This window comes from Sinohyriopsis cumingii, chromosome 8 (assembly GCF_028554795.1).
Source record: "Sinohyriopsis cumingii isolate HCF-2022 chromosome 8, ASM2855479v2, whole genome shotgun sequence".
In the NCBI taxonomy this organism is placed as follows: Eukaryota; Metazoa; Mollusca; class Bivalvia; order Unionida; family Unionidae; genus Sinohyriopsis; species Sinohyriopsis cumingii.
This window is the reverse complement of record NC_142968.1, coordinates 79,049,237-79,063,690: the sequence shown is the minus strand read 5'-3', so window position 1 is coordinate 79,063,690 and position 14,454 is coordinate 79,049,237. Positions and strand designations below refer to the sequence as shown.

The window sequence follows — 14,454 nt, the reverse complement described above, 5'->3', positions numbered from 1 at the left end:
TGTAGAATTTTTTTAATTCTTAACATTTTCACTCTGTCACAACAACACCATATTTATTTAACATATTATATACTATTTTAAGACACTCCATGAAGTCATTGAAAGCCAAGAACAGAAGTAGCTGGTTGGTGACTACAGCAATTCATGAAAATTTGCTGTGTTACAAAATATTGCCCAGTTTATTGCATGAAAATCAAACAGTTATAAGGCAATGATTTTAAACAGAACTGTTAGTATATTAACTTTTTCCTTTTTTCTTAAAGTGTTATCAAACTCCAAATGTTAAACTCCAAATGTTAAACACGCAGTTGTCGGCATCTATCTAATTAGAACAAAAGGTAACATATTGTGAGATAACAAACTCTTCAACTTCCAGGACTAATTCTCTTTGGAAATATACAGTTTCAGAACAAAACCTTGCAGATAACAACCTGATCTTAGTGCTAACAACATATCAGAGATAAACAGATATGCTTATAAGCTGTTTGATTTTCCATGACCTTTTACATTTTGCATTGGAAAAGTTGCATTATCAATGAATAAAAGGCAATTCTCACTGATGGTTGATTTGTTATAATGAACCAGTTATCGGTCTTTACATTTTGGCTGATTTTCTTCTGACCCATCACTCATATTGACCATGCAAAGCACACTGCCAGCTTAGCATTCTCCTCTGTGCACGATATGGCCCATGTGCCAAGTGTAACAATACCATCAGTTTCCTGAGAAGTCAGCAGTCAAATGTTACATTATATGTTTTGTGACAAAATTTAATTTGTATAGAGTGAGAATTGATATTTGGACAAAAGCCATAAATCAGCTGATACCACACTTTTCCATAGGAGAAACTTACTAAGTCAGACTGTCATCTTTCAGAATTGTACACACTGAAATCAAAATGTCAGCATACAAATCAAATTTCTAAAAACGTATCGTTCAACATCAGCAAAGGTCAATAATCTCTAGGGTTCATTTGAGACAGGATTTTTTTATCATGGATAATACTGGTACAGTTGAAAAAATATGTTTTTTTTTCTAAAGGGTTTTGCCAATTGTTTTGTAAGTTTTTGGCCAAATTTATTTACTTTCAGCCTGCTTACATTAGCATTGTTCTGTTTTAGTAAAATGTTGCATACATTAGTTTGTTGTTCAGATATACTATATTCACAGCTTTACACATCCATTTACCTGACTCCAGGACAAGCTCAGTACAGATTTGGCATGGGCAAACTCATGTTTGCAGGTAATTGCCCACAGTCAAGGCCAAAATAATGAGAGAAAGACAGAGAAAATAATCCAACACATTTGTTTCACATTTATTTGTACCACAATTTTAAAATATGTAACTGACCTGTTTCTTTCATCTATTGATCCTTATTTCACACAGTATTGTAGTCAGTGTCACATCTTGTCACACAGACTTGATAACGTGATTGTACTATTTAAGCGAGTTTTGACAAATAGGAAATAAATATTTATATCTTAACTTATCAGTAATATGTTAATCATAAAATTGGTACATATATGTGACTCCCTGACTTTTAGGCTATGACTTAGCCATTGGCATTTTATGAGTTCAAATATGTAAAGGTTGATGACTATGAGCAAATAAAAATTTATTTAGTTGTTTTTCAGCACATGATAAGCTATACATGGCGTCCAGTATTAATTGTGGAGGAAGAACCCGGGAAAACCCCGGAAAGAACCGCCGACCCACGAGAAGCTACTCGCAAGCTTTCTCACATACCCACATTAGCGGAATCCGAGACTTGAACCCATGCAGACAGAGGTGAGATGGCAGTGATCCGTAACGGACGGCACTTTAGACCACTTGGCCTCTCGGGGGCTCCAATTTGTTTAGTTAAAAATGCCTGGACTCCCATTTAAACAGAGGTATTAATCCCTACCAGCTGTAGAGTATGTAATTGGTTTATCCAAAAAAGTTATTTTATCCCCCCCACCATAAATGGTGGTACTAGAGAGGTCTGGGTCAGATTTAATAATTTATCTTATCTGATAATGAACACAATCTATGTTGTGGTAGAAAAAATTTGTTTTGAAGCATGTCACCAATTTCAAGGTGCCTGAGTGATAATGGTTAATGTTATGACCTGTGAGATTTAATCTTTCTCTAGTGCATTTGGAAATAAAAAATACTTGTCAATCATGATGAATCAGCTAAAAATTCAGCACACACAGGCAGTTTTTACCATCTGTTGCTAATGTGATTATTACAGAAGACATACTAGTTCATACAGTTTGGAAAATATGTAAATGGATCAAAATAAGTGTTCTGTAATCATTTTCAAAAATCGGTTTGTCATAGATTCTTTTGATGCATGTCACTAATTTCAAGGTGAAAAGTGGTTGATATCGAAGCAGAAGCAGACATTTGAGTATACATAACCACTCCCCAGAAGAAAGCAAAGAGTGAATTCATTGACATCGTAATACAGTGGGTTTTGCCTTGGTTTCTTACTTGATTTGATATTAAAATCTGCATGATCAATGGAATTTTTTTAATGGAAACATAGATCAAGAAAAATATGATGATATATTACAACAGGAATAAAATTAAGTTTGCATTGTTCATTTCTTAGCCTTTTTGTTTTTCTGCTTCAGATCCTTTATCCAAACATCACTTTAAAAAAAAATCTAACCGTTTCCAGAATCCATATCTATATATCCATTTATCTATTTTTCTTCATGTGATGTGTCTGTCTTTGCTCTACTAAAATTGTACCCATTCCTTTCTACCTCATCTAAATATATATCACATGTTTGATCTACATTTATCTTTTTTTGGAAACTTTAAAAATACATCTTATTTTAAGGTACAAACAAAGAAAAACTAGAAAAAAGTTTTATGATCATAAAATAAATATAATTTCCTTACAAAATGCTTTACTTTATGTTGTTGTGGCAATATTTCTTTGTCATATTATGGGGAGGCTCAAATCCCTCAAGGGCAAGTTCAGTTTTCCAGTCAGCTTGCCCAGTGCAAGCCAGATCTGCCAACCAATCTATTTTGCCATGAAGTCGTATGGAATGACCCTTAAATTATGGACTTTTGGAATAAGAACACAAATTACGGAAATATGATTGTTTGTGGTAAAAGTGAGATACTAGCGTGTCTGTGATTGATTCTTATTTGGTTTCATATTAGATTAAGTGGAGCTGGTCAGAGAACCAGACTAATTTTACAGGAGTGCCTTGGGTGATTTAAACTCAATGTTTTTTGCAGAGCAGGATGTCTATGATCAGGCTGCTGCTTCTTTTTTAAATGTGGAGTCCAACAAGTAATAGATTTTCAGGACGGAAGGGACAGTAAATCTCTTAAAAAGTTTTATTAGTCTGTACAGAATGAAAGGAAATATTCATATTTTTGGGGAAAAGCACAAAGGGCATCAATTACATTTAGTGGATATAAAAACTCGCATGTTGGGAAAAGATGGTTGCTATATTTAATCACCATTGCCCATGTGAAGTTTAAAGTTTTTTTAAGGATTACTTCAAGCTGAGACATAGGAAGCAGTCATTGAGCTTTGAAATCGGTTTTGGAACAGAAGTTTATGAAACAGTACTTGAGGTAATTAAGGTCCAAGTTAACTTTTCAAACATTTTCATTGAACGTAATGTTTATTGCCACTGCATCAGTTTTTAATCCCACTTTTGGACTTTTAAATACATGTTTTTGTGCTTGACAAGAGCAGTACATGATATTGTGTTACACCTTACACACAATTGGTCTAAAAATAAATTGCCTTGCTGAGGTCTTATTAGTGTTGATAGGTCTGACAAGCTGATTTTGTAAATCCGTACCATATTTTAGGTAATATCTGCACATAAAAATTAATACTTGTGTGGTCAATACTGACAGATAAAAATATACATTTATACACTTTTTTGTTGTCCCAAACTAACAGAAAACCTAATTTTAATATATGTATCAGATTTAGTATGGCTTTGTTGTAGGTGGCACAAAAACATTACATGTTTTATGGTACTTACCATCATGCATGCCTGACGTCTTGTTACCAGCATGGGTTAAATCTATGCCAAAACTGGATCTTGTGCTTTTGCAATGAAACCATGTGATGAGATAGAGAGTGTGCCGCCATGGATGAGAGCTCTTAACATAGTCTAAGGGAGATAACTCTTCCATAGTACAAAACATGTCATATAGGTGTTCATACCAGCTATTTCACTAATGTGTTATTTGTTTAGAATTTGATTACACATGGCTGTAAATGTTTTTTCTCTCACTTTATTAGTATTTTCATACGTCTAGGTGCCTTTCTAAGGTCATTATTTTCAATCTCCAAGAAACATAATAGGCAAATTTCAATGTTAAAGTATGTGGACATTATTGGACAAAGTCACCATTAAAATGTGACCAGGTACAAAATGGATTCAATGTTGCACACTATGATGTTACTTTGAAAGCTATGAGTGTATAAGAAAAACATCACAATACCCTGTTATTTGCTACGAATGACCCAACATCCTTTTTTCTTGACCCAGTTTAGTACCAGGCTACCATTGAAAGAGTCTGTAGCAATCAATAATTTGCTTAAGGTGCAGAACATTGAGCAGTCAGGATTGAATAGACTGGTTTCAACTATATTAGTATTAAATTTTAGAAAAAAATTAATATTTATTTTTTATGCATCTACATGACCACATTGACATGTACTATGCACACATTGTTTTGACATTTACTTTAAGATATGCATGCACATTATTAGGACATTGTTTTATGACATCATCTTTGTGTGCTGTTATGATGAGGTTAACTTCATCAAATTTATACTGATTTCTTGTGTGTTAATGTGGTATAATGTCATACATGCTATATCTATACCTATACACATGATGGCAATATAGTTTTTGACATCCTCATCGTATGCTTATTATAATGAACCTTTACCTAATTAAATTTAGTGAAAAATATGTATTTCTTTTTTAATGCATAGAGTATTGCATCAGATACAGAAGTTTTCATTGATGAGTTTTTAGCCTGGCAACTTTTTTGCCTGTTTTCTATAGTCTACAACATATTGTCTTTTAAAGAGCATTTTTAGACTATTAATTTCAGATAGAAGACAGTTTGTTGAGAATTGGTATTTGAGAGTCATTAAAGCACATATTTATGGAAATATCTTTTCATACAAATTTCACTGAATCTCTTTATCTTGTACCCAATTTTTAGACAACAGTGAGGAGAGCACCTCAGGGCACCATGCAGCGCGAGCGACAGCTGGAGATATCCCGCAGACAGGAAGAAGCGAGGGAGGACACAATAAAGCGGATTAGTCGGGAAAAACGACTTGAAGCCAACATGACAAATGAGGCCAGGATAGAAAACAAACGTTACATCCGACGTGTCATGAATGAGCAGCAGGAAAGGGAAATGGAGGAAACTATAATGAAGGTACAGTGTGACCCCGCTATAACACGCCCTGCAATGACGTGAATTCAGATAGAACATGGTCATGGCGTGGCTCCCAAAATTGCATATATTCATTTGCACATGAAAAATATTTTTTGCTCAAAGCATATAAAATAGTGTATAAAAAAAGGTATTAACCATTTTGGGGAAAAGATCTTGTATGAATTTGAATATAATATGATTGTGGCATGGTTCCTGAAACTTGAAATACATGTACTTGTATTTTTCTCATACCCAGATTATTTATTTAAAGTACGAGAAATAATGTGTAAAACATTTATTATTATTCTGAGGAAGAGGTTGCATATAAATTCAAATATAATACGATCATGGTGTAACTTCTGAAATTTAACAATTTCACCAGGGTCTTGAAGTGTTATGCCAAAATAAACATTATCGGAAATGTTACTTATTGCTGATCCATGAGTAAAGCCAGTAAGTTGTCTTTGTGATCATCTTAAGTTAATTCTGTATACAATCATTGCTCAAACAAAAGCCGACACGTGTTTCTTCTTTAACTGCATACACGACCAAGCAGCAGACAATGTGGTGGTTGAAAAAAGATTCTCACAATTTAATAAACATAAAAAAATGAAAACCACCAGCATGTTTGCTGGGCTTTGCGAATTTATTAGACGCACTCAGTTGACCAGTAAAAAATGTCTGCTTTATTAAATTGTGCATGCGTTCAGCTTAAAAATTTATACAAGTGACTCATGACCATTGCAGGCCTACTGCACTTAGTTCTCGGGTTTTACATGTGTATGGCATTTGTTTATGAACTCTTTAATTTCCTATTTCTTATAAAAATATTTTCCCGTTATGGAAAAGCAAGTTCACAAATGCCAAGTCATTCTCTGCACTTTGCGCAATGATTAGTATAGTAGTTTTCACCTGTCTCTTTCAATATTCACAAAATCTATGTAAAAGTTATATGCAAGCTGAAAGCAACTGTGTATGGTTAATTATTCTTGCTGTAGTCATTCAACTGCATAGGCATACAAGTATTAATTATTGGAAATTTACAATGGATAAATGTACTTGGAAATGCATATAAGAAAATTTTAGCAGTATGAAATTTGTACAGACACTGTTCATACACCCTTGAACGTAGTGAACCATAAATGTGCTTCGTCTTTTTTAACCTAATTTTGCTGTTAATTTTTCCCATTGAATTCAGACACATAATGATCTGTGACAAAATTATTGAATAGTTTAAATATGTATGGACTTTTTGCAATGGAATTACATGTATAATGGATTAACTGCAAGCCCGACTGTACGATATCAGGCAAGTAAACAGTGTTAATACTCTGTTCATACTGTATATTAGATGTTGAATTCGACAATGATCTGAGACCAAATTATTGAATATATAAATCTGTGTGCAATTTTTAAATGGAATTACATGCATTGTGGATGAACTGCATGCCATGATGGCATGATTGTATATGGTGTTGATACCCTATTCATGATATACATTAAAAATAAATACACGTATTTGTGCCAATAAGTTGTTCTCTGAAAAAAAGAAAATACTGTTGGAACCCCACATTAATGCAACCCTGCTATTAATGTGATCCAATTCTGTTGACCCCAATTGTCACATTATAGTGGGGTTCCACTGTATGTCAATCTGTTGATTATGGTGTAAAGTCGATTTCTTCACAGTAGAGTAGGTATATCATTTTCTTATGAACCACGTCAAGAAATTAAATTGATAACTACATTATCCTTGACAATATGAGAGTTCAATGATTTTGAGTAAATTAATGAATCTAAATTTGAGGAAGGTACATGACTTTTAACATATGACAACTGAATCAGCAGAAATTTTATTACAATGTGGCATCATCTGTATAAGTCATTCTGGGTAATTATTTTCAAAATATTAAGGGTATTAAGGGCATGACTGGTATTAGATCATAATTTGTACATATTTTCAAACAAACTGGGTAAGCTTGTAAAATTATAATTTTGTTTCAGTTTTACCTAGAATGCCATGCAGAAAATTACCAATTGTGCCATACATATAAGTTGATTTGTACTGGAATTTAAAATTCATTTTCTTGCCTGAAATAACAGCTTTCTTGTATTCCAGTTGGTTTTTGTAGTTTTCATTTAAACTGGAAACTGGAGTATGCCGGCTCAACTATGTAGTTATAATTTTAACTGGAAGTGTATACCGACTCTACTATATAGTTAAAGTTTTAACTAGGAGGTTATGCCTACTCAACTATGTAGTTATAATTTGAAGTGAAAGGTTATGCCTACTCAACTATGTAGTTATAATTTTAAGTGAAAGGTTATGCCTACTCAACTATGTAGTTATAATTTGAAGTGAAAGGTTATGCCTACTCAACTATGTAGTTTTAATTTGAAGTGAAAGGTTATGCCTACTCAACTATGTAGTTATAATTTTAAGTAAAAGGTTATGCCTACTCAACTATGTAGTTATAATTTTAAGTGAAAGGTTATGCCTACTCAACTATGTAGTTATAATTTTAAGTGAAAGGTTATGCCTACTCAACTATGTAGTTATAATTTGAAGTGAAAGGTTATGCCTACTCAACTATGTAGTTATAATTTGAAGTGAAAGGGTATGCTTACTCAACTATGTAGTTATAATTTTAAGTGAAAGGGTATGCCTACTCAACTAGGTAGTTATAATTTGAAGTGAAAGGTTATGCCTACTCAACTATGTAGTTATAATTTTAAGTGAAAGGTTATGCCTACTCAACTATGTAGTTATAATTTGAAGTGAAAGGTTATGCCTACTCAACTATGTAGTTATAATTTGAAGTGAAAGGGTATGCTTACTCAACTATGTAGTTATAATTTTAAGTGAAAGGGTATGCCTACTCAACTATGTAGTTTTAATTTGAAGTGAAAGGGTATGCCTACTCAACTAGGTAGTTATAATTTGAAGTGAAAGGTTATGCCTACTCAACTATGTAGTTATAATTTGAAGTGAAAGGTTATGCCTACTCAACTATGTAGTTATAATTTTAAGTAAAAGGGTATGCCTACTCAACTATGTAGTTATAATTTTAAGTGAAAGGTTATGCCTACTCAACTATGTAGTTATAATTTGAAGTGAAAGGTTATGCCTACTCAACTATGTAGTTATAATTTGAAGTGAAAGGTTATGCCTACTCAACTATGTAGTTATAATTTGAAGTGAAAGGGTATGCCTACCCAACTAAGTAGTTATAATTTTAAGTGAAAGTAGTTATAATTTTAAGTGAAAGGGTATGCCTACTTTTGTCTCATTTATCTAGTATATCTGCCAGTCACCTTTATACAATACCACAAATAAAAATGATTTTTCTAAAAGTCTGTTAAAAACATGCCTGTATCCAGTACCCCCATTTTTATTGGCAGCAATTTGTATAGGATAAATGAGTCCATCTTAAACTCTCCCTCCCGACAAGTGATCACTAACTATCTATGGCCAGATCCCTTAGCATGTTGTGTCCGGAATTGTGCGTTGAATGCAGCAAGCACATGAAAGATGAACAAATACACTTGCTCAGCTCCCAGTATAAGCTCAGATTTGGCCATGGCAAGCTTTAATTTGCAACACACATGACCATGGGCAAGTCAGAACTGGAGAGAGATGCAACACATTTTATTTCACGATTTTTCACTAACATACACTTCCTTTGTTAAATCAGTAGCTTATTGACTCCTGTGTTAAATGTCTTATCTGTTCCATAATGCTGTATAAGGGTATTTTAGTCCATCAATGCTTGTGCAGACAGAGGTATTAAAATAAATATCTTTACTTCTTATTTTCATCTTTTTACCCTTATTTTATCAGTTTATCTTAACCCAAATTTGGATACATGTATATGGTTTTGTAGCATATGATCTGCAGGGCAAAATTGATTAATTAAAAAAAAATGAAAATTGCATAATATTTTTAAATTGTCTGTATTTTAATTAGTCTCAGTATTCTGCCCTTTGTACATTTAATTTGGAAATACCACATCCAGCAAGTACATCTTACTCATATTTAACATCATTTCGGGCTCAAAATCACTCCATAGTATCTCCGTTAACACATTCCCAGCTCCAGTAATTGGATGTACTTATTTGCAGAATGAAATCGTAATGAACCATGTCGTGAAGCAGACATTTTGGGTTTATGCCCATATTTTAAAGATGCATTTGTAAAACTTTCTTCATGAGTGGTTTCAAACTACATCATAATGCTTATTCCTTGGCATGTTGTGCTAGTAAAATTTAATTTCACAACCATTCAAGTTATGCTTCAAGAACTGAGAGTATACTTCACTGAGCACATTTTCGTATGTGGAGCTTTCAAAGAATTGCTGGAGTACTCACATTACACTGTTCACAAAGCATGCAAATTCGTCCAAATTTTGCATGTTTCGCGTAATGGCACACCCTGACAGCATCTCTGCAAGAGTACTTGACATATCTAATGACTTTCCTGCAAAGACTTGCTCTGCTAATGTTTGTCATGTGGAGAATAAGCTACATTGATCTCTTATTGGTGGTTATTGTTTAACCTGGGCCAGAACAAGCAATAACCACCAATGAGAGTTTAATGTAACATATTTCACTGGGCAAGAAACTAGTACATGTAGTATTGCTTTTAAATCAACCAATTTAAAGGAGTCAAGATACAATTTGAAGTAGAAACTTTGCGTGAAAGTGGTTATTAAATGATGAGTAAAGTAATTCATTATACATGTGGCACACATTTGGAATGTATGCCAAACATAATTCTGGGTTAAGATAATTAGCATGGAATGGGGGGGGGGGGCCAGATTATGAAAGACATCACTTTGTGTTAACTTCTAGATGCTGAATGGGTGTTCAAAAATAGACTTTTTCATTTACTAGTCCCACAGTTTTAAATGGATTGCCATGAAACTTGGTAAACATGGATATCATCTGAAGATGTTTGAATTGAGAATTTCATTACAGTGGTTTTATTGTAACTTTTTTAACTGATAGAAGTTGAAAATTCTCAAGGTTATACATTTATAGTTTTAAAAAAATTATCGTTCTGGTCACAGGGTCCATAGCATTTTGTAAAATATAATAGTCAGAGTCTGTAAACATTATCACATATGAGAGTAGTATCACATTATTCTCTTTTGTTTGTGTGATATACTATTGCATGCATTAATTTTAGATTAGTTACAGTTCATTGGAGGAAAAATATTAGCACAGACTCACCCATCTTTATTGACTATTTCCAGGGACTGATTAATTGATTTACTGTCAGATTGTTTCATAATTTGGTTGCTTTTTTCCTCAGGCTCAAAGAGATAGACTGATTAAGGAACAACAGTTAGAACAGGAAGAGAGACTTGCCAGAGAACTGGAACGAAGGAAGTTGGAATCTCAGAGAGATGACAAAATGAGACAGCAGATTAGAGAAAACAGGTATTAAAGGAAAATCAGGGGTGTAAAAATTATGGTATAGCTTCCTTGCCTGCAGTGAACATTTTTCTTGAATTCATTCACAAATTTATATATTTCATGATATCATTCACAGATTCACATTTTTCATGAAATTATGCTCAAATTCACATTTTTCGTTAACATTATGTATATAATCACAAAACTTACACTTACTCAAAATATTGCAGTCAACTGGGGTCAATTAAACCCAAATTTAAAACTGCTAGTGGATGTTCTGAAATGTGTGCAAATGGTAGGCAATCTTTAATTTCCCAACAAGACTTGCATTATACCCATTGCATCCAGTTCATTAATTTTCCCAATTAAAATGGAAACAAATTTCATAGCTTTTGAGATTCAAAATTAATACTAGCAATAAATTTAAACCATAGAATGTGAAAATTTGAAAGATTTTACCATTTTCATGGTGGCAAACAATTCGAACTTTGTTAATCAGGGTGGTGATGATAAGAGGAAACATTGCATAATGATTCATTTGTAACTTTTTAAAAAATAGAATCTAACTTTTTAACACATTATCCACTAGCAATGACTTAACGGGGCATGAGGTAGTAGCCTACTGCTGAGCTCTGTAGCGTCATGGTCATGCATGATACAATAAGGTGGGTGGTATTATAGAAAGGTAGACAGATGTAGCTCTACAATGATACTAAATAATCTGGAATATCTAGTTGCACTACAAAATACAGATTTAAAAAAACTTATTTTTTGGACCTGACTTTTTTCTATCCAAAATATGCCTGTGGTCGGAATCTGATTTTGTGTCTGGATTTTAAACTTTTCGGTCTCAGATCTAAGGCAAATTGGTATGAACTGCAAAAACAGACAGATGAGCTTTTGCAAAAAGTAGAATAAGATGGGCATTTGGAATAAAGAGTGGTCTTCATACAAAAATAATGGTTCAGTTTAGCAAAAAAAAAAAAAAAAAAAAGAACTCCAACTTTTACCCTTCTGCTCATGCGTGAGTCAAATAGCCAATGAAAAACAATGTTTCTAACACAACTAGGCAGTATGTTATTGAAAGATCATCAGGGATTTGGTGTTTGGTGATCTATTCAGAAATAGCTTTCAAAATGTGTTTCCTGCTTGATTTTCAGGCGAAAATGACAAAATACTCCAGGGGTTAATGTGTTAACATTGTTTGTGAAACCTGAACCATCTGTCAATGATGTTGATATTTAGAATGTTTTTTATGACCTGCATTCATACAAGTATATTGTTATTACTTGTCTTTCATTAGATTTTAAACGATGATGCATATGTATTTCCTGCAGATCTGACAAACAGTCTCCATTGCTACCTCACTATATTGCTGTTCATGGTAGCTGTGGAAGTGTTACATGATATGAGGGCTCCTTATACTGGGTACATTGCAAAGTAATCCTCACCATGTGGCAGTTTGGGGTAGCTCAAAAGTTTTTGATATAGGTGAGGATGCTTTATGCTTGGTATATTATACTGTAAACCGTCACTATATTGCTGTTCAGAGAAGCCATTATAGTGTTATATGATATAGATGAGGTTGCTTTATGCTGGATACATTATATAGTAAACCCTCACTGTATTGCTGCTACATGATATAGAAGAGGTCTTGTACTGGGTACATTCTGTAGTGAACCCTCACTATATTGCTCTTCAGAATAGCCATGAAAGAGTTACACGAGGTCTCACACTGGGTACATTCTATAGTGAACCCTCACTATATTGCTTTTCATGGTAGCCTTGAAAGTGTTACATGATCAAGATGAGGTTGCTTTATACTGGGTAGATTATACAGTAAACCCTCACTATATTGCTTTTCAGGGTAGCCATAAAAGGACTTAGTGATATAGGTGGGGTTACTTTATACTGAGATGCAGTATATAGAAAAATACATTTCAATTAATGGAATCCATGACCATAAGAAGTATTATCAAGGACTGTTACATTGAGGGGCTTTATAGTGAGGGACTGCTATATTGGGTAATGAGTTGTATTATCAGCATTGACTCTTACATTTTGTGCAAACACACACACACACACACACACACACACACAGAGGTGCAAAATTCTAAAGTTGGAAGTAATACTTGTGAATAAGATTGTGTTAATTTGTGTTATTTCAGTCTCGAACTTCGAGAACTTGAAGCCAAACTGAAGTCAGCATATATGAACAAAGAGCGGTCAGCACAAATGGCAGAAAAGGAAGCCATTAAGTTTGATTTGATGGTAAATTCTTGACTTAGTCTCATTTTTTTAAACAAATAAGAACATACTCCATTATATTTATTTCAAGCTACCTGTCAGCATCCATAAGATTTAAAAGGTTGTCTTATTTACATGCAATTGTTTCTTCACAATAATCCCAGTGTATGGTTTCTACAAATCATAGTTAATGCCTTTGTTCGCTTTGCATTTTTATTTGAAGAGGTTAAACAAATTATTTTTATGCCTGTTTGTGAGGGTCTTTTTTCTTCACCAATTTGTATTTGATCACCTAAGAAAGAAATGAGAGCTTTGATCTCACAAAATAGACATGAGAGCTTTGATCTCACAAATAGACATGAGAGCTTTGATCTCACAAAATAGACATGAGAGCTTTAAAACTGGATAAGTGCATTCATGATAATAACTTATATTCACATCACCAAAATGGTCACAGTGGCCTTCCTTCTTGCTTAAGTAAATATCATTAATTTTGTTATTGTACAGTGACAGAGTAGCAATATATAGCATTCCAAGTAATCTTTGTGCCAGAATTGTATTATTTCATCATCTAATAAAAGCTGTGATTTCTTTTCCAGAAACGTGATTCAGAGATAGCACGTCAGATGATGGAAGAGCACCAGCGGGCAGAGGAGGCAGAGCGTGAGCGTGAGATTGAGCGTTACAAGGGGCAGGTCCGTTACCAACAGGAACTGGAACGACAACTGGAGGAGCAGGAACAGAAGAAGCAACAGGCCTATGAGGAGTTCCTTCGTGAGAAGCTTATGATTGACGAGATTGTCAGGAAGATCTATGAGGAAGACCAGAGGTATGGTAGGCTGGTACCACACTTGGCTCCAAAACCCTTTCTATATGCTGTTAAAAAGGCTTGGACTCTTTCCATGCTACTTGTTTCTCATGAGTTAATTGTTTGAATCTGGTTTCATAGCAAGAAGTGTCTGAGAGTGTATGAAGGTTTATGGATAGGAAGCCATTTGGTCAAAGGTTGGCCTGCCAGTGGACAGCTTGGAAAAAAAGAAGGTTAAGCACCTTGATGAAGAAGACCTTTTGATCTGAAATTTCCATAGTCTATGATCAGATCTTCCTATTTCTTTGGTGGAAGGTTTGAGCTATGAATCCTTATTTATTTGCAGTTTTTTAAATTCTGGGATGGTATTTTTACTTGACAGATATCAACAAAAAAAGAGACATGACTTTACTGACATAGAAACAGACTATTTTTGAAGTAATCACTATTCAGGTTTATGTTATGGTAACAATGAGGTGCACACATGTTTCTTTTCTGTTATTGATGGTTTTGAATCATAGTGTGGAAAAATATGAAATTCTTTCAT

The 14,454-nt window shown here is 33.8% G+C and overlaps 1 protein-coding gene across 1 annotated transcript in view; it reads left to right on the top strand.

Annotated features, from left to right (window-relative positions):
• LOC149793943 (meiosis-specific nuclear structural protein 1-like) overlaps positions 1-14,454 on the top strand; it is a 28,387-nt gene that overhangs the window by 2,711 nt on the left and 11,222 nt on the right. The window contains exons 2-5 of the mRNA XM_089967872.1: positions 5,213-5,434; positions 10,749-10,876; positions 13,021-13,123; positions 13,699-13,928. Of these exons, the coding sequence (XP_089823998.1) occupies positions 5,213-5,434; positions 10,749-10,876; positions 13,021-13,123; positions 13,699-13,928 (683 nt within the window). The remainder of the gene's footprint in view (positions 1-5,212; positions 5,435-10,748; positions 10,877-13,020; positions 13,124-13,698; positions 13,929-14,454) is intronic.